The 20379-nt window shown below is 42.8% G+C and overlaps 2 protein-coding genes across 2 annotated transcripts; both read left to right on the plus strand.

Moving 5' to 3' along the window:
* Positions 1–1987: 1987 nt before the first annotated feature.
* On the plus strand, positions 1988–5986 carry LOC120745898. The gene is made up of 5 exons (XM_040051106.1): positions 1988–2383; positions 2473–3483; positions 4887–5045; positions 5492–5591; positions 5673–5986. Exons 1-5 carry the CDS (start codon positions 2381–2383, stop codon positions 5984–5986), a joined length of 1587 nt encoding a protein of 528 aa, XP_039907040.1. The 5' UTR covers positions 1988–2380.
* A 12704-nt stretch (positions 5987–18690) lies between these two features.
* Positions 18691–19545, plus strand: LOC120745777 (the record flags this gene model as incomplete). The annotated part of the gene is made up of 1 exon (XM_040050926.1): positions 18691–19545. A coding segment is annotated over exon 1 (855 nt), but the record flags the coding sequence as incomplete, so codon positions are not given.
* Positions 19546–20379: the final 834 nt, after the last annotated feature.

Genomic DNA, 20379 nt, shown 5'->3' on the forward strand with positions numbered 1-20379 from the left:
TTCTTAGATGGTCACAGTCTTTTTAAACCAAGTCTGCATGTTGATAATATTGACACACAGTGTTGGGAAGGTTACTTTTAAAATGTATTCCATTACAGAATACAGAATACATGCCCCAAAATGTATTCTGTAACGTATTCCGTTACGTTACTCAATGACAGTAACGTATTCTGAATACTTTGGATTACTTAATATATTGTGGCGAGTTCAGACAAGGAGGAGACGGAGGTATCGTTTGGTCTTGCTTCCCGTGAGCTAGCCAGGGAGCACAGCCGTTTATTACATTTGCAGAAGAACACACTGCCACTAGCTAACTGCTCAGCGCGGTAACCACAACACACATAGGGCGCCCTCTGACCCCGGAAGGACACACCGTCGCAGCGAGAGGGCGTCACCCGTCACCATGGCAACATACACAAAACATAACTGTACAAGCAGAACCCCGAACAGCCCTGACCCGCTACAATATTATCATGCTTTTTACAACAACGTGAATGTACTATTGCTGTGTGATTTATTACTATTACTGAAGGTCCGCGGCTCCGAACGGTAGTAAAGGGACCTCTGACTAATGCTGGGCTTACACTGTGCGATTTTTGGCCCATTTTGAGCCGATTTTTGAGTCGTGCGATCGTTTTGGCGATCGGCCCGATTTTGGCCTTCATCGTGCTTCGTGCATCGTGTAGTATACGTGGGGTAACGAGAAGCGATTGACACCTCACGACCAGCTCCCGATCATCAATGGCTTGGTCGTGAGGGTGTCACCGCAGTTTGCCACACTGCGCACGCGCAAACACAAATGTCAGCGAAAAAGACGGCGTAGCACGGCAGTGCAGCGTGTGATCTGGACACAAGCGATGGAGGCACAACCTGTAGAACCATCCGAGCCCTTTCGATGTGGCCTTACAAAATTATCACGACCACAACAATCGTGAAAATAGTTGGATCGACACTGCTGCTCAATCACAGCTGCCTGACCAATGTTTTTCATTAGCAATTTAGCAAAGTTGATGGTGGTGGTGTGTCTGTGTGAGTGAAAGACGGAGAGGGAGAGCGAATTTCTGTTATAACCTTCATTTTTATGGACGCACAGTGTGAGCACTCAGGTCGCATGAGAGCATCGGGCCGTATAGTGTGAGACCCTGCATCGTGACCTATGAACTTCTAACCCCTGCGAGTCAATCGTACAGTTTGAGCAGGAGCTGAATCGCGCGACTGAAAAAATCGCACAGTGTAAGCCCAGCATAATACGGCGGGGTCCCTGTCGGCTGGTAGCCGAAAAATAGCTCTACTTTGTTGTCTGGGTCAACTTTTCTTGCGACAGACAGAGAGAGGCGTTGAAAGGCTGCTCCAACGGAACTTGTTGTTTTCGGAGGAAAACACGAACACAGTGTACAGTCGAGTCTTAATAGCTTACTTACAACTGGGCTCGTCAGGCACTCTTCTTGGCTGCAGTGGTTATTATTATATTTACATGCTTCCAGCTCCCGTTTTTGCTCGATGACTGCTCGTACCTTTCCACTCCCCTTTTTCTCCCTCCTAGCGCTCACAGACCCATAACGTGTATGGCAGTCCATTCTCCCAGCAGCACGGACTACACTGCCCATGAGGCTACATTCTTTAGAGCTATGCTTGTAGCATTCTGCCTGTTAGCTTAGCACAACAACAACAACAACGAAAAGGCGCTCTCTCACCCAGGAAACACACAGTCGCAGAGAGAGAGAGCGTCGCCCTGTAACCATGGCAACCGTAACGCTGCCGCCTGGAACAAAAGAACGTAGCTGTCAAACAAAACCCAAACAGTCCTGACCCGCGACAATATGAAACAGGAAAGTACCCCAGTGTATTCCATTTATTTCAACAAAGTAACTGTATTCTGAATACCACCTTTTTAAACGGTAACTGTAACGGAATACAGTTACTCATATTTTGTATTCTAAATACGTAACGGCAGTACATGTATTCCGTTACTCCCCAACACTGTTGACACAGTTGACATCTGTTTCTTGAATGAAAATCTTCAGAAGTGCTTGAAACTGAAATATCCACAGGTAAAAGCTGTGTCATTTGCTAAATGTGTTTATCTGTATGGGACCCAGTATGTTAAAGGCATGATCATTTCATCAGGACAACTGAGTGGACTACCTGAATTCTACAAGATACTGAACATTTTGGTAGACTCTGGGAAAGTGTCATTTGTTGCTACAAAGCTCTCCTCTTGGTTTATGGAACACTACAGATCATATCGGCTTGACAGCAGCTACAAAGATCTGGAAATACTTGACCCAGAAGATTTGAATGATTACCACCCTTTAGCTGAATACTGCGTAGATGGACAACTGATGGTGACACCTGTTACGTGCCTCCTGCATTGAAAGTGATGGTATGTATTATTCTTAAATAGTTTTCAGTTGATTACTTTGAATTTGTCAATTATTTAGAATTGCGCCCTTTTTTGGTTTGTCTTCACAGGCCCTGTTACTGCGAGTCCACGTCAGTCCAAAACTTATCAGAAAAATCCAACTGTCCACTGTTCCAGAATCTGTGAAGCAGCTTCAAGATGAACTACAAGCAAAGCTTGGACTTGAGGGTGACTTTGCAATACAATATGAAGACCCAGATTTTGGGAACGCACTTTGCAACCTGATGGATATTAAGGAGCTACCTGCTGGACGGGCAGTGTTGCACCTCATTTGGGAGGAAAATGCATCAGCCTCGCCACCACAGACTCCATCTGATCATAGCGCTATCTCATCTATTGATACAGCCAGTGTGAGTTCAGCATCTTCTTTCAGCCCATCCTCATCCACAAAGACCTACATGCGTAGCACTTCACAGTGGCCAAATCCATTTCCTATCCCAACCTTTTCCTATGATGTAGCGTTAAAACTTCGCAAGGGCAATGAGGTATATGAGAAAGCAAGGGCAAATTTAAGTGTAACAAGAGACATCAAGATGGAAATTCTAGACAAGCTGGCACAAGAAATGTTTGCAATCAAAGCGTACCCTGACAAGAATGAAATAACATCTGTTGCACAGGAGCTAGTTTCCAAACATCCCTGCCTCAAAGAGCCTGGCAATGGCACAGGATATGATGGTTGGGCAACAAGCATTAAGTTCAAGCTTGGCAACTACCGTTCCAAGCTAAGTCAAGCTGGACGTAGTGAAGTTGCAGTCAATCGAAAAAGAAGAGGGGAAGAAGATGACAGTGGCTCAAATAGATTTTCCTTAAAGAAACCAAAGCGAGGTGAAGTCAACTTTATCCCTGATGGCCCAGAAAACTACAATGAGTCTCTTGAAAATGAAAGATGCATTTTGGAAGATGAAATGAAGAAGAGGGATAAGAACAGGGATAAGAACATGGCACTCATCACCCAAAAGATGGACATCACATTCTCTCTCAGGAGGAAAGAAGTTGTGGAGATGCAGCCCTTGGTCAAGGAAATGCAGCTCAGATGGCCAGCTCTCTTCTTGAAAGAACAGGTAAGATAATCTCTTAAATATTTAAAGGAAAACTTCCGGGTTTTTTTCTTCCCTTTTCCCCCAGTGTGGTCTTATTTCTAAAATGGAAAACGTTCATTTATTCACCCAGAAAAATTTCAAGGCATTTGGAGTTGTTAGAAAGAAATTTTAATCCCAATGTTACGAGTCAGTCGTTTTACAAGAGAGAGCTGAGCCACGGTTATGGGGAAAGAATTCACTGAGACAACTTAGAAATGCCTGAATTAAGCCAAAAACCACTCTGGAGGGTTTTTAATCTAAGGAAATAACATTAAAATGTGTTTAAAAGCTCCAAAAAGTTGATTTTACATGATATAGGACCTTTAAAATTCCTTCTGAACAACTCCAAATGCCTCGAAACTTGTCTGGGTGAGTAAATGAACGTGAGCTCCATTTCTTGTGCCCTTGAGAAGCATCTGTTTGTATCACTCCAATATCTTGTAGAAAAGGTTGAAGGCTACCGTTGAGCTAACAATGCTAGTGGTAAAATATAAAAAAATACTTGGCTCTAAAAATATGAAGCTAATTTTGGTATTACCAACAACTCTATTGAAGTGAAATCTATTTACTTGTCAACTTACTGTGTATAATAACGGATTGCTTTTATTTCGCTCTTCTCTGGGCACCCAAAGCGCTTTACAATTCCACTACTCACTCACTCACTCTCACATTCACACATCGGTGCAGGGAAACCACAGTTGTAGCCACAGCTGCCCTGGGGTAGACTGACAGAAGTGACGCTGCCATATCGCGCCACTGGCCCCTCTGGCCAACACCAGTAAGCGGTAGGGTAAAGGGTCTTGTCAAGGACACAACGACCAGGACAGAGAGAGCTGGGGATAGAAGCAGCATCCTTCTGGTTACAGATGAGCTTCCCAACCCCCTGAACCACGGTTTTCGTGGCAACAGCCATGAAACTCACAGAACAGGATTGAGAAAGTCACTTACGTGTTATGAAAGTATACAAATTTGACCACAGGATGTTATTCTTACTTCATTCTTACATAACTATAAAATTAATGGAATTTTTTCAATGAATTTAAAATACAATTTATTGATTTATTTCTTTTCTGCAATGCATCCTGTAACAATTGAAACCATTATTTTGTCTTATCAACATTTGATTAGGTATTCTATAGACTTACTGTAAAATCTGCCGATCAGATTTTTCTTGTTTTTGTTTTTTTTAATACGTCAGTTATAATTTGTACCACCACTACCACTAAAAGGGAAAAAAAAATCCAATCAAGGCCTGACCAATAGATCAACCGAGACTAACTAAATGTTTTGAAATTAAGCTCTTTTAACCAAATTTGAAAACAATGTGATTTTTATATAATGTACCTTTAAAAGTTTTCTTCTATATTTTTTTTGTTGCTTTGTAGATTTGTGCGGAATTCTCACGCATTACCACCAAGGATCTCATGGGGACCTTCATGACTGCCCTCGACACTTACTCACTTCGGCTGATTAAGCTGTATCGAATTAGAAAAGCTGCTTTCCGCAATGACATGGATTCCCTGTTGCAGAAGTTTGATGAACAGGTAATATATAAAAATGTATTTGTGTCTGGTTTATGAGGAACCTGAAGTTCCCACTGTAACGAAAGATACTTTATTAAATATTTACTAAATTGATGTAAAAATTGTTAGTTTTCAAAAAGTGTGTCCTGAATGGGATTATGAGCTAACAAGCAGCGCTGTGTTTGGCAGATTGCAGGTCATGACAGACAGTTCAACTCTCATCCCACTCATGGCACTTTTTGTTATAAATGCTGTAATAAGTGTGCTACATTTGTTGCACATCAAAATTACTTAAAAAATAAATAAATAAAAAAAACTGACAAAAACATGACCAATTATCTGTAATAACTCATTTCAACATCTTATTTCTTAAGGCTGTATTTTGAGCAACAACACTTAATGTGTTTTAAAAACAAATTGGTAGGTTTATAAATGAGACTGAGTCTTATTTGATTTCCTTGTTTTAGGTCTCAAACATAGTCCAGCATCGACGAACCATCAGTTTGGAAGGGTTACCGATATTTGTTCGCGACAACGAGACCAAACTCTTCTTAACATGTCTGATGAGTATGCAAATCCACTCAATCTTCAGTTTTGGTTTTCAGAGACTTATATGTACTGTTGTTTTTTATTTTGCATAGGATACAGATCCAGTTGAGAGGGCAACCCGAGGTGTTACGGTGGGCATCCTCACTGTTCTGGAGGACTACGTGGGACCCAACTCGCAGTCCACAGTGGTCAACACTGCCATTGTTTTGGAAGAGGATATTATTCTTGATGATCTGCCAGACCTTCCCACTGCCTTTGCCTACCTGTTTGGCCTACTTTATGGGCTCAACATGGAGTTTCCCAAAGAACTCAAGTACACATTTGAAGCTGTGCAACACATTTTTATGGAGTTGACATCTACCTGTTCCCAGAGGATAAGAAGCTTCAAAACCAAGCTCTTAACCAAAGTCTAACCTATTTGACAACATGTTCAACTCAAATGCAACTTGTGTAAAACAGAATGCAGCAATTTGTTTTGATTTACAGTTTTTGGGTTTCGTGGCAAGTTGTTCTGAAAAAAGTTAATTTCTGGCTTTAAGAAAACGGTAAGGTGCAGAAAGTTCTGAATCAATCTCTTCTGTTCTAACTTTACTTAATGTAGCTTTAATGGCTGATTGCAGATTTCATGTATAACAAGTTTTTATAAAATGTTGAAAGGGTTTATTCTAACTTGAGCTGTTTTAAACAATTTTTATAATCTGGTTTTAGGTACATTTGTACTAGTTTTATAACAAATGTGGCGCAATACTGAACTTCACAGGAAATTGGAGTGTTGATACCATTACTATTAAAAGACAAGTGGTGGAAAAATTTGTTTGAAAGTTGTTTGCTGTATGGAAACCAGCTAGAAGTTGTTCACATCCTGCCATCTGATGTTTTGAATCTGTTTGTTAGTGACTATCTATCAAGATAGGTTTGATATTCTGTCTGACAACACCACCTTTAAAATTTAAAGATCTCAAAAGTCAACATTGTCAGTGGTGCAGTTGTGTTTGAACACAAAGTTATTTGAAAATCAACTGTGTAAACATTCATTGGTACAACAGGGAGCACCTCATGAAAACTATGAAAGATACTTTTTCTAAACTTTAGGAAATTGATTGGCAAAACAAAAAAAATATGTTGTGTAAACTTTAGGAAATACGTTGCAAAAACAATAAAATATGAGTTAAGAAAAAGGACAATTATTAATTTTGTAAACACAAAAACATTAGCTAAAGCAACTTTTCTCCTAAACTTGAAATTATAAGCTATCCATCAGAACCTAAAAACATAAATGCAGTGGGTTGCCTTGAGTTTTTAAGTTTTAGCAACGTTTTTTTTTTTTTACAGTGTGTGTCTGTGGATGTAAAACAGTACCACACTTTCTTCCTTTCAAATTTTATACAAAACATCCAATCCTGGATCATATCCACTTAGGATTGAGTGATCCAAATACACCACATTGTGACAATAACCACGGCATAGCAGCTGATGAGCAGCAGATAGATACTGCTCATGGCACCACTGGTGCAACTAGACTTGCAGTCAAGACCGCCTAAACCAAGACCAAGACCAGAGGGTATCGAGACCAAGACGAGACTAAGAACAAGTCGAGACTGTTACACCCCGGCCTAGGCAACCGGCGTGCAACTCAGGAAAAATAGAAATAAGGGAAAAAGGGCCCCCAAGCTCACTGCTCTTAAGGAGGGCGAACTCATAAAAAAGACTAATACGGGCTTCCACAAAAATAATCCCAAAACGAAAGTATCGACAACTATTTTCTTTAAAGCAAAATACGATATTTATTTACTAGGGGTGCAACGATACACAAAATTCACGGTTCGGTTCGATACTTTGGCGTCACGGTTCGATATTTTTTCGATACAAAAAAAATGTTCATGCCTTTTTAATTTGTCATTTATTAAAATTATAAATATATATTTTAACTCAAAAGTACAGTTTTTAAATTTAACCCTAACCCTTGTGCGTGTTTTTTATTTTGACAGCGAATGCGCACCTGCGGACCACTTATGTGCAGCCCCGGTTATTTAGCTCGTCATATTGCAGCCACAGAAATTCTTTTGTCCATGAAACCATAAAGCTGCACTTTCTTTTTGCCTTATAGTCTGATTTGTCATAACTTCTCCGTTTTGTGGTAAGCTTTTCTTTGGCTGTCACTTCTTCACCCTGACCTGTCTTATTTGGCTCAGCAGAACTAAAATATATATCTGTCTGTGAAGGTTCTCAGTCATCCAGGTCATCGTAGTCAAATATATATCCTGCTGCTTTTACACACGCACTCACATAAGCTCAGCGATTCTCAGCGATTCTCTGCGCGATCAACCTCTCACATGTTTAAGCTTGCTGCGGGAGATTTCACTTGTCATGTTTGCATAGTAAGCTAACAATTAATAAGACGATGTCAGAGGAATTGGTGCACAAATTATCATCACTCACAGATCAGTGCTGTCGCTCTCTATACACAGTTCGCACGATCGCAAAGTGAAAGCAAAAAAACAAGCGCAAATTCAAACGCGATTGCAATATGTCACATATTGACAGTGGCTCACCGATGCCAATGACATAATTACCCAGCTACATTTCTGAAAGAATGCAAAAGCATTGACATATATTTTTCCTTCCTACAATAGCCCGACGGGCAGGGCAGAGATAGATTTTGGTAAACTGACTGAAAAAAATCGCTAGCCCCGGGACGTCGGGCTAGCGATATTGCGAGCCCTGTATCTGATTGAGGAATCACTCATCTTTGGAAAAGAGAGTTTATTACAGAGAAATGTCTCTTTCCAAAATAAAAGCTATACTATCCGCTTCTTCTGGGCTATATTCTCAGCAGCATATTAAACATATAAGGTCCCCATAAGGAGAATCATGTGCTAACAGCTGTCTAAATGACTCGGCTAAAGTTAGTAGCATGCTTGTTGTTTTTGTCTTTGCACTAGGATGATGTCGGCGTAAATGTGCAGTCATATTCGTTGTGTTCCCACTAGTGCTTTCAGGTTAATCTCGTTGAAATGACCTTAACGCCACAACACGGCAAATCTCCGTTAACGAGCTACCGCCGATCGCCCCGTGCATGGGGCTAGACGGCCAACACGTTAACGAGCTAACTGCGCTAACACACTAGTTCCCACCCATGTAATTGAGCATTGCGTGGCACATCCAACATACTGTTTTACTTTAGTCCATGACTCGCTTACCTTCAGGGTCATACGTCACATGAAAACCAAAATAATTCCAAACGCCAGATCTGAATGAGGGTGGGGGAGGTCCATGTTGCAAGGAGAGCTTAACTTCTGTCTTGCTAGCTTGCCCTGCGCTCTTCCTTCTGACGATGCTGTCTGTGTTGAGCGCTCAGTGAATCTGCGTTCGACTACTCCGCCTAGGCTGCACTGTCGAGCCTAGGCGGAGTAGTCGAACGCAGATTCACTGAGCGCTCAACACAGACAGCATCGTCAGAAGGAAAGTTGATAAAATAAATTACAAATTTTGTATTGTTCGATACATATGCGTACCGAACCGAAAGCACTGTATCGAACGGTTCAATATCGATACGAATATCGTTGCACCCCTATTATTTACATCACAACACAAGGCGCCAAACTATTTACAACGGGGGGGAAGATCACGAACCTGACACACTGAAACACAGGGTTTAAATACCTAGAGGGAGCAATCAGGAAATGGACAACAAGAGGGAAACACAGCTGGGGCAACGCTTACACTGACGAGACAGGGACACGTAAATTGCACACTAAGATAACACAGACTTTCAAAGTAAAACAGGAAACACATAACAGTCACGCCAAAACAAAACGCCTAAAACAATACACTGCCAACGCCGAACCGTAACAGAGACGAAGTCGAGACGAGACCAAGATGAGACCAAGTCGAGACGAGACCAAGACCGAGACGAAGTCGAGACGAGGACGAGACCAAGACCAAGACAGACAAAAAAGTCTTTAAACTGCAGCCAGATGCTGCTTCGTTTACGGGTGTCAGGCATATTTATGTGTTTTTGCTTTCGCACAGCCCTCCTCACCACTGTCTACTGTCTCACTCACTTACTGAGAGGACAGACGCACGCTCCACTTGACTGTCGCGAAATGCAGATCCAAAAGCAACAACATGACAGGTCAAGAGACAACAGCAGTGTCCTGAGCAGCGAGGGGTCTAGCAGCAACAGCAGTATGTGCAAAAGGCATCAGCAAGGAGAAAACACCATCATCATGACTGGATGGATGGAGATGCGTTTCCAACAAGCTGCAACTTCACTGTGTGTGAATGCAAACTGAGAACACTGTGTGAGTTGGACATTTGTTACGTTTGGAGTGAAATGGCAATGGAAGAGACAGTGGGCGTAGATTTCGTTCTGGCATTGGTGGGGACCAATGACCAATGATTCAGTTTTTTTTCCTTTTTGTCTGTGCTTCTTGATAACAAAAGGAGAAATGTACTTGCCTAAATATGCTCTTCTACATGCTTTTAAACCATTTAAAATTACATTTGATAGTTTTATATGTGAGTTATATAATGCTAAATTACAATTAAACAAATGACTAAGTATTTTAGACTTTCAGTCAGCAAGCCAGCCTAAAAACACATCAACGTAAACACACTGGCGACAAACTGAAATACTGCAAAGAATGTGGGAGAAGCTTCCCCACGTCAGGTGACTTAAAACGACACAAACTCTTTCACAGTGGGGTCAAAAAGCACCTCTGTGATCAGTGTGGGTCATCCTTCACCACTGCAGGTGACCTTAAAACACACAAACGAGTCCACACAGGAGAGAAACCATATAAGTGCAGACACTGTGACAGAAGCTTCTCATGTTCAGGTAATCATAACGAGCATGAACGTGCACACATGGAAGGAAACTACAGCTATGAGCAGTGTGACAAGAGCTTCAGGAATCTCAGTTCATACTCCGAACACAAACGATCCCACGTTACTAATAAACTGTTTCACTGTTACCAATGTGCCCAAACATTCACTTCATTATCTGCTCTGTGCAAACATCAGCGCGATCACGCAGGGCTGAAATCGTTCCCATCACAGGACGACAGCAAATCTGAAGAGAGAGAAACATCCTCTTCTGGTGTCAGAGTCCAACTTAAAACCCTGGAGATCAGGCTCCACAGAGATGGGCTCTCCTTAAAGATCTAATGAGGCTATGAATCAAAATGTTCCTGTAGTTCCATTTTAAGCTTCATAAATTGTTCTTCTGCAGTGTTTGTGTTCAGTGGTTACCTTTTTTTTCAGTGGTTGGATGAAAAATCAGTTTCCTGTTGTTCAAGTTTTTATTGAATGTATTTTATTAAAGTTCTTAAATAAAGTAATAAAGATTTTGAGCCATGATGTCATTTCCTGTATTTCAGAGTAAAGACTGAAGTGACAAATGGAAACATGTTTACAGTCATGGAATAAACACCAATGGGTCGTCTGCAGGAATATGGAATCAGAACGATGCCACCTTGAAACGAAACCGAAAAAAATATTGAAACCGAAAAAAAATATTGTAACTGAAATAAATGTACTGAAAAATCTTGTATTGAAACCGAAAAAAAAATTGATAGTGAAAAACAATTAATTGAAACTGTAATTTTTTTGTTTTCGCTTACAATTTTTTTTTTTTCAGTTTCAATCCACTTTTTTTCGGTTTCAAACCATTTTTCAGTTTCAATCTGCTGGCACTGTTTTGGCATCCGGGGGTGCGCTGGGGGGGGGTTTCGGCCCGCATGTATTTGCATGCATTATAGAGGCCACTAGTGCTGACCAAGCTGCCATCTTTCTCTCTTCCCGTCTTTCAATGGCTGCTTCAATTTCAGCTTGAACCTCCAAACCGCAAGTAAGTAATCATTTTTTGTCATCTTTTCTTGCTGTCCCACTGGACTGGACATTAGTTTAGTGTTTTTTAGCTACATCTGGTGAAGTTGTGGTAAAATGCTGGTATTAGCCTATTCGTCGTAGCAAGCTAGCCTGAAGCTAATATTTGCTAAATTTAGGGACACCCGTGTCTCTTCAGGAGTTGGAGGCCGGTGTTCTAGGAGCGGATCTCAGGATCTCAACAGGCAGTGTTGGGCAGTAACATAATACATGCACCAGCGTTACGTATTTAAAATACAAAATATGAGTAAATGTATCCGTTACAGTTACCGTTCAATAGGTGATATTGAGAATACAGTTAGTTTGTTGAAATAAATGGATTACATGGCGGTATTTTCCTGTTTCATATGTTAGGCTATGGTCTCTCTATTTTTGGTAATTCCACGCTGGTGGAAACCCAAACAAAACACGCAATAAGAGCCTCTAAAAATTATTATACAAAAATTATTTAATATGAAGGCAATAGCAAAGTGTTACAGGCATCGCCCTAAACAATGTAGCCTCATGGGCAGTGTAGTCCGTGCTGCTGGGAGAATGGACTGCCATACCCGTTATGTGTCTGTGAGCGAGGGAGGGAGAGAAAGGAAAAGTACGAGCTGTCACGGGGCAGAAACGGGAGCTGGAAGCATGTAAATATAATAATAACCACTGCAGCCAAACAGAGAGCCTGACGAGCCCAGTTGTAAGTAAGCTGTTAAGACTCGACTGTACACCGTGTTCGTGTTTTCCTCCGAAACAATAAGCAGCCTTTCAACGCCTCTCTCTGTCTCTCGCTAGCAAACTTGACCCAGACAACAAAGTAAAGCTAGTTTTCAGCTACGAGCCCGACACGAACCGGTGTTCTGGGAATTTCTCCTACCCCGTAAACCATCCTACCCGTAGTTCCTGAGCATGTGCGCGCATGCGCACAACACAAAAAGGGAAGCTAAGCGCATCCGGCTGTGATTTCACGCTACTCCATTGTCATATTTGCAGGAGAATAGGTAAGTAGTAAGTATTAGTACTTTTTATTGACGTTGATACTTGATTTTTTATGCCTTTGTGATTGTTTGTCAATATTAAAGTGAAGTCGCTATCTGCTTTCTGCACAAAACTGTCGAATTTGCAGATTCGGTGAAGTCTGCTGTCAAGTTACTGGATGCGTGGTATTTGCACAACACTTTTGAGTCCGCAGCTTCGGTGTTTTAAGGCTGTTTCGGTAATTTCGTTATTTAATAAGTTAAATTACAGTGGGGCAAAAAAGTATTTAGTCAGCCACCGATTGTGCAAGTTCCCCCACCTAAAATGATGACAGAGGTCAGTAATTTGCACCAGAGGTACACTTCAACTGTGAGAGACAGAATGTGAAAAAAAAAATCCATGAATCCACATGGTAGGATTTGTAAAGAATTTATTCGTAAATCAGGGTGGAAAATAAGTATTTGGTCAATAACAAAAATACAACTCAATACTTTGTAACATAACCTTTGTTGGCAATAACAGAGGTCAAACGTTTACTATAGGTCTTTACCAGGTTTGCACACACAGTAGCTGGTATTTTGGCCCATTCCTCCATGCAGATCTTCTCGAGAGCAGTGATGTTTTGGGGCTGTCGCCGAGCAACACGGACTTTCAACTCCCGCCACAGATTTTCTATGGGGTTGAGGTCTGGAGACTGGCTAGGCCACTCCAGGACTTTCAAATGCTTCTTACGGAGCCACTCCTTTGTTGCCCGGGCGGTGTGTTTTGGATCATTGTCATGTTGGAAGACCCAGCCTCGTTTCATCTTCAAAGTTCTCACTGATGGAAGGAGGTTTTGGCTCAAAATCTCACCATACATGGCCCCATTCATTCTGTCCTTAACACGGATCAGTCGTCCTGTCCCCTTGGCAGAAAAACAGCCCCATAGCATGATGTTTCCACCCCCATGCTTCACAGTAGGTATGGTGTTCTTGGGATGCAACTCAGTATTCTTCTTCCTCCAAACACGACGAGTTGAGTTTATACCAAAAAGTTCTACTTTGGTTTCATCTGACCACATGACATTCTCCCAATCCTCTGCTGTATCATCCATGTGCTCTCTGGTAAACTTCAGACGGGCCTGGACATGCACTGGCTTCAGCAGCGGAACACGTCTGGCACTGCGGGATTTGATTACCTGCCATTGTAGTGTGTTACTGATGGTGACCTTTGTTACTTTGGTCCCAGCTCTCTGCAGGTCATTCACCAGGTCCCCCCGTGTGGTTCTGGGATCTTTGCTCACCGTTCTCATGATCATTTTGACCCCACGGGATGAGATCTTGCGTGGAGCCCCAGATCGAGGGAGATTATCAGTGGTCTTGTATGTCTTCCATTTTCTGATGATTGCTCCCACAGTTAATAACAAGTATGATTCAGTGCAGAGAGGTCTGTTAACACATAGTGAGTCTGTTAACACATAGTGAGTTGCCAACACAGAGAGGTCTGTTAACACATAGGAGTTGCCAAGATTACTGGCAGACTGTGGATCTGTGATATTTTGCTCGGCTAAAAGTTATCAAGGCTGACGAAAGCTTGGTTTTGCATTTGCTGGATATTGATCTGAAAACTCTTTTCTTGCTGCGTCACGACTGACTTTTTAGCTAACGTAAGCTAAAGTGGCAGTGTCTGTTTTTGTTTTTGACGCTGTCGCCGGTACGAGATTCCGGAATGGCACCACTTACCTCAACATCCAGCTGTGAAAGCTGCATCAACCTGAGCCAAAAAGTGATCGAGCTGGAACAAAGGATATCCACGCTATACCAAATCCAGGGGGCTGAATGCGAACTTGACACGATCCTCCTTGGCAAAGCTCAAACCACCGCTACTAGCGCTGAGCTAGCCGACACAGTGCACCATCCAGCTGCTGTGTCCCAAGATCCCGCCAACAGTCAACACGGGCTCTCAACTTGCGTCGCTGGTGCTTCTGCCAAGGACGAGAACTCCTGGTTTCAGCTAGGGGCCAGACCCAAGGCTCTGGTCAGCTCCACTCCACTCCAACCAGCGCCATGGACCATGGTTGAGACGCGTGGTGGCTGCAGAGGGGGCAGGAGGATCCGTCTCTCGCACCCTCACCCCTCCGGTGCGGTAGTATTGGAGAATAAATTCAATGTCCTGGATCCTGTGGACTTTCCTCCTCTGACCGCTAGCCCTCGCCATCCCGCTGTGTCGCTGAGGTCTGCGCCATCTCCATCACTACGCCCCCGGAGCCGCAGCGGGCAACCCGACGCTGTGGTGCAAACTCACCGCGGAGAGCTGTGCTTTACCCCGGCTCCTCGGAGAAGAGGACCCACGGCGCGGCTACCTGGGAGTCACTCACGCAGTCCGGCTGGCGCATCTCCATCTGAACACCCCCGGTGTCGCGGCGCGGGCGTCTCAGATGGCCAACAGCCCTCGGTGGCACCTCCTCTCTCCACGCTGGTCCTCGGGGATTCCATCGTCAGGAACGTGCGGATGAGGGGGGCGCTCACGCTGTCGTTCCCGGGAGCCACTGTTGTTGACATAGTGGACAGAATTCCCAACATTCTGGCATCCCACCCACAGGTTAACCGGCTCATCATCCACATCGGCACCAATGACATCCCCAAACAGCAATCTGAGCTGCTGAAGTTGGACTTCCTCGAACTCTTCAGCCTCCTTGGTCAGTTGCAGGTGAGTGCTTTTATCTCTGGGCCCACCCCCACCTGTGGCAGAGGGATAGGCCGTTTCAGCCGGCTGCTCAGCCTTAACACCTGGCTTTCCTCTGCCTGTATCTCCCACGGCGTGGGTTTTATTAACAACTTTGATGCCTTCTGGGAGAGGAGGCATCTTTTTGGGGCAGACGGGCTCCACCTCAATGCCTGGGGACGCCGTTTGCTGTCCGCCAATTTGGCATTTGGCGTACAGCACTCCCGCACATCGCCACTGTCTGCCACTGACTGATGTTCCCCTGGTCCCAGCTCCTATATTTGTTCCACTTTTAACAGTAATACACAAAACTCTGGACTAGGACCTTTCTCTCCCACAGCCAACACAATACTCGTCATAATCACAAACAGAGAGCAACAGAATTATCATAAATCCAGTAACTCCAAAAACATTAATAACCTCCGGCCTCTTCAAAAATATCAACATCCATTCAACTCTATTGTCAATAATCCACCAGTCTCAATCAGTATGGCACTTTTAAATGTACGCTCTCTGTCGAACAAGTCTTTTATTATTAATGATTTAATTTTAGATAATAAACTTGACTGTTTATTTTTAACTGAAACATGGCTGGGCTCGGATGCACCAGTTGTTCTCACTGAGGCCTCCCCACCAAATTTTAATTTCTCTTTTTCTATTAGAAGTGGTAAGAGAGGTGGTGGGACTGCATCTTTAGCCAACAACACACTCACCACCAAACAAATTTTATTTGATCATTTTACCACTTTTGAATTCCATGCTATTGTTTTCAGCAGCCCTCCAGTTTTATCTGTCACAATTTATAGACCACCTAAAGACAGCGCTGCTTTTATCAAGGAATTCTCAGAATTTTTAACAAACATACATTCAAAATATAATATGATAATTTTAACCGGTGATTTTAACCTGCACATAGATAATCCTTCTGACCCTGCAGCAAAAGAATTCTTAAACATTCTTCACTGTTTGGATTTTATCCAGCACGTCACGCAGCCGACTCACAACAGAGGACACACTCTGGACCTGGTCATCACCCATGGGCTGTCCACCAGCGTGTCCTCTGTTGTTGACTTGGCTGTCTCTGACCACTACTGTGTGTTTTTTAACATCACCGGTTTTATTCAGCGGGAGACCTCGGTGCGAACTGTGAGGAGGCGCTATCTAACCTCTGAAGTGGCTGCAAATTTTACCAGGGTTTTAGTCAAATGCCCCCCTGTGATTTTACCTGCACCCTGCGATTTGATTTTTAGTTATTTTAACAGCAAACTGAAGAAAAGCCTTGACTCCGTTGCTCCACTCACCACCAAAAAGATTAACGTAAAACATGCATCACCCTGGAGAAACGAAGAAGTCAAAAAACTCAAAAGAAATTGCAGGGCAGCAGAAAGGAGATGGAGGAAAAATAAAAATAACCATCAAATATTTTCCGAGCAACTTAAAATGTACAATAATACATTAAGGAAGTCAAGAAATTCATACTTCGCCAAAATAATCAGTAATAACAAAAATAATCCCAAGGTCCTCTTTTCCACCATAGATCATTTATTTAACCCTGATTTTAAAAGCTCCAAAAGAACCCCCACAGACTCGCTCTGTGAGCAGTTTGCAGACCACTTCAGGGGAAAGATCAGCGCCATCAGATCTGATATTTTATCTAATCGCGATATGTTTGTAAACACATCTGAGGGCTCGATTGTACCTGAGGAGACACTGGACAGCTTTGTCCTGGTTAATGCTGAGAACTTTCAGAAGGTTTTCTCCACAGTGAGACCCACCACATGTCTTTTAGATCCAATTCCTTCTTCACTCTTTAAAACACTTTATGGATTTTTTGAGGCTGAGCTTTTATACATGATGAATTGCTCTCTTCAGTTGGGTGTCTTCCCTGCTGCCTTTAAAACGGCGGTGGTGAGGCCCCTTCTGAAGAAGAGCAATTTGGATTGTAATGATTTTAATAACTACAGACCTGTATCCAACTTACCATTTTTAAGTAAAGTCTTAGAAAAACTTGTTTTTACTCAGATTACTGATTTTCTCAATGATAGACAGATCCTGGAGATATTCCAGTCTGGATTTAGGGTGAACCACAGCACAGAGACTGCTCTCCTAAAGGTTTTAAATGATCTTAGATGTAACTGGGACTCCCAAAAGCTCTCAGTCCTGGTGCTACTGGATCTAAGCGCAGCCTTTGATACAGTAGACCACGCTATTCTTTTAAACAGACTAAAACACATGGTAGGCCTCTCTGGTGCTGTACACAACTGGTTCACTTCCTATCTCTCTGACAGATCTTTTATGGTGAGTATGGATACATGCTCCTCTAAGATCCATAAAATGACATGTGGTGTGCCTCAAGGGTCGGTTTTAGGCCCTGTACTTTTTAATTTGTATATGCTCCCTCTCGGCAGTGTCATCAGGAGGCATGGAGTGAACTTCCACAGTTACGCTGATGACACGCAGCTGTACATCTCCGTGTCTCCTGATGACACCAGACCAATGGATGCCCTTTTTAACTGTATCTTGGATATAAGATCTTGGATGGCAGAAAACTTTTTACAGCTTAACCAGGACAAAACTGAAGTTTTAATTGTCGGTCCTGAGGCTCAGAGAGAGAAACTCTTGTCTAAATTAGAGGCATTTTCACTATGTCCTTCGCTACAAGTGAAAAACCTGGGTGTTATTTTTGACTCTGAGCTTGGTTTTATCCCACATGTTAAACATGTAACCAAAATTGGATTTTATCATCTAAAAAATATAGCCAGAGTCCGCCCTATTCTCTCTCGGGCCAACACAGAGATGCTGATGCATGCTTTTATTACCAGTCGCATTGATTACTGTAATGCCCTGCTCTCTGGTCTTCCTAAGAAGAATATTTCAACTTTACAACTTTTGCAAAACTCGGCAGCTCGTGTGCTGACGAAGACCAGAGGGCGGGCCCACATTACACCGGTTTTAGAATCGCTGCACTGGCTCCCCGTGTGTTTCAGGATCGATTTTAAAGTTCTTTTATTGGTTTTTAAATGTCTTAATGGTCTTGGGCCTTCTTATCTCTCAGATCTGCTTTTACCATACGAACCCTCGCGGACCCTGAGGTCCTCTGGTACTGGCCTTTTGATTGTCCCTAAAGTTAGGACACATACTCACGGTGTCACGGGTCTGGGTCCGTTGGACCCAGTATGTGGAGTTTCATGTTTTTGTTATTCCATGTTTGAGGTTATTATGTTTTGGTTTTTGTTTTCTTGTTCTCTTGTTGTGATGATGATGATGATGATGATGATTTGAGTTTCATGTTTAAGGCGCTGTCACTTGGTGTTCGCTCGCTCTGTGGTAGAGTATCACTTCCTGTTCCTGCTCAAACACAGTGGTGTTTCTGAGTAGCTTATTTGCTTAGCAATTTAATTAACAACTTTTAAATACATTCTTCTTTCATAGTATAATCTTCACGTGCTTCATCCGAAGCACACTTTCTGTGTACTCACTACCTAATTTATAGCCAAAGTATTCACTCACTGTCTCTGTACTGTCTCGCTAGCTTAGCCTAGCTCGTAGCCGACTCATTAGCACCATGGCTACTTCACCTCTCCCTCCTGCACTTTCTTGCTCATTGTGTCAGATGTTTAGTTACTCCTCGGCCTCCTTTAGCAGTAATGATATCTGTAACAAATGTAGCATATTTGCAGCGCTGGAGGCCAGGATTACTGAATTGGAGACTCGGCTTCGCACCCTTCATTCACCCGTAGCTAGCCAGGCCCCTGTAGCTGGTGCAGCCGAAGATAGCGTAGGCCCCGCTAGCTGTTCCCCGGCAGATCCCAAGCAGCTGGGGAAAGAGGGCGGCTGGGTCACGGTGAGGAGGAAGCATAGTCCTAAACAGAAGCCCCAGGTACACCACCAACCCGTTCATGTGTCTAACCGTTTTTCCCCACTCGGCGACACACCCGCCGGGGGTCAAACTCTGGTAATTGGCGATTCTGTTCTCAGACATGTGAAGCTAGAGACACCGGCAACCATAGTCAATTGTCTTCCAGGGGCCAGAGCAGGCGACATTGAAGGAAATTTAAAACTGCTGGCTAAGGGTAAACGTAAATTCAGTAAAATCATAATTCACGTCGGCAGTAATGACACCCGGTTACGCCAATCGGAGGTCACTAAAATCAATATTGAATCGGTGTGCAACTTTGCCAAAACAATGTCGGACTCTGTAGTTTTCTCTGGTCCCCTCCCCAATCAGACCAGGAGTGACATGTTTAGCCGCATGTTCTCCTTAAATTGCTGGCTGTCTGAGTGGTGTCCCAGAAACGATGTGGGCTTCATAGATAATTGGCAAACCTTCTGGAGGAAACCTGGTCTTGTTAGGAGAGACGGCATCCATCCCACTTTGGATGGAGCAGCTCTCATTTCTAGAAATATGGACAAATTTATTAAACCCCCCAAAATATGACTATCCAGAGTTGGGACCAGGAAGCAGAGTTGCAGTCTTACACGCCTCTCTGCAGCTTCTCTCCTCCTGCTACCCCCCCAAAAACCCAACTCCATAGAGACTGTGTCAGCTTCCAAAAAGACAAAAAACAAACTAAAAACCAGCAACAAACAACTTAAACATAAACAATTACAAAGAAAGAACAATACAGTATCCACATCTGAACCAAAGAGTAAAACAGTGAAATGTGGATTATTAAATATTAGGTCTCTCTCCTTCAAGTCTCTGTTAGTACATGACTTAATAATTGATCAACAAATTGATTTACTCTGCCTTACAGAAACCTGGTTGCAGCAGGATGATTATGTTAGTTTAAATGAATCAACACCCCCGAGTCATTCTAACTACCAGAAATCTCGAAGCACAGGCCGAGGGGGCGGTGTGGCAGCAATTTTTCACACCAGCCTATCAATTAATGAAAGACCAAGACAGACTTTTAATTCATTTGAAAGCCTGATGCTTAACATTGTCCACCCCAGCTGTGAAACTCAGAAACCAGTCTTACTTGTTATCATCTATCGTCCACCTGGGCCTTACACAGAGTTTCTGTCTGATTTCTCAGACTTTATATCTAATTTAGTTCTGAGCTCAGATAAAATAATTATTGTGGGTGATTTTAACATCCATGTAGATGCTAAAAATGACAGCCTCAACATGGCATTTAATCTGTTATTAGACTCAATTGGCTTCTCTCAAAATGTAAAAGAACCCACCCACCACTTTAATCACACTCTAGATCTTGTTTTAACATATGGCGTAGAAACTGAACATTTAACA

The sequence above is a fragment of the Simochromis diagramma genome, unplaced genomic scaffold (genome assembly GCF_900408965.1).
Source record: "Simochromis diagramma unplaced genomic scaffold, fSimDia1.1 OVJJ01000131.1, whole genome shotgun sequence".
NCBI lineage: Eukaryota > Metazoa > Chordata > Actinopteri > Cichliformes > Cichlidae > Simochromis > Simochromis diagramma.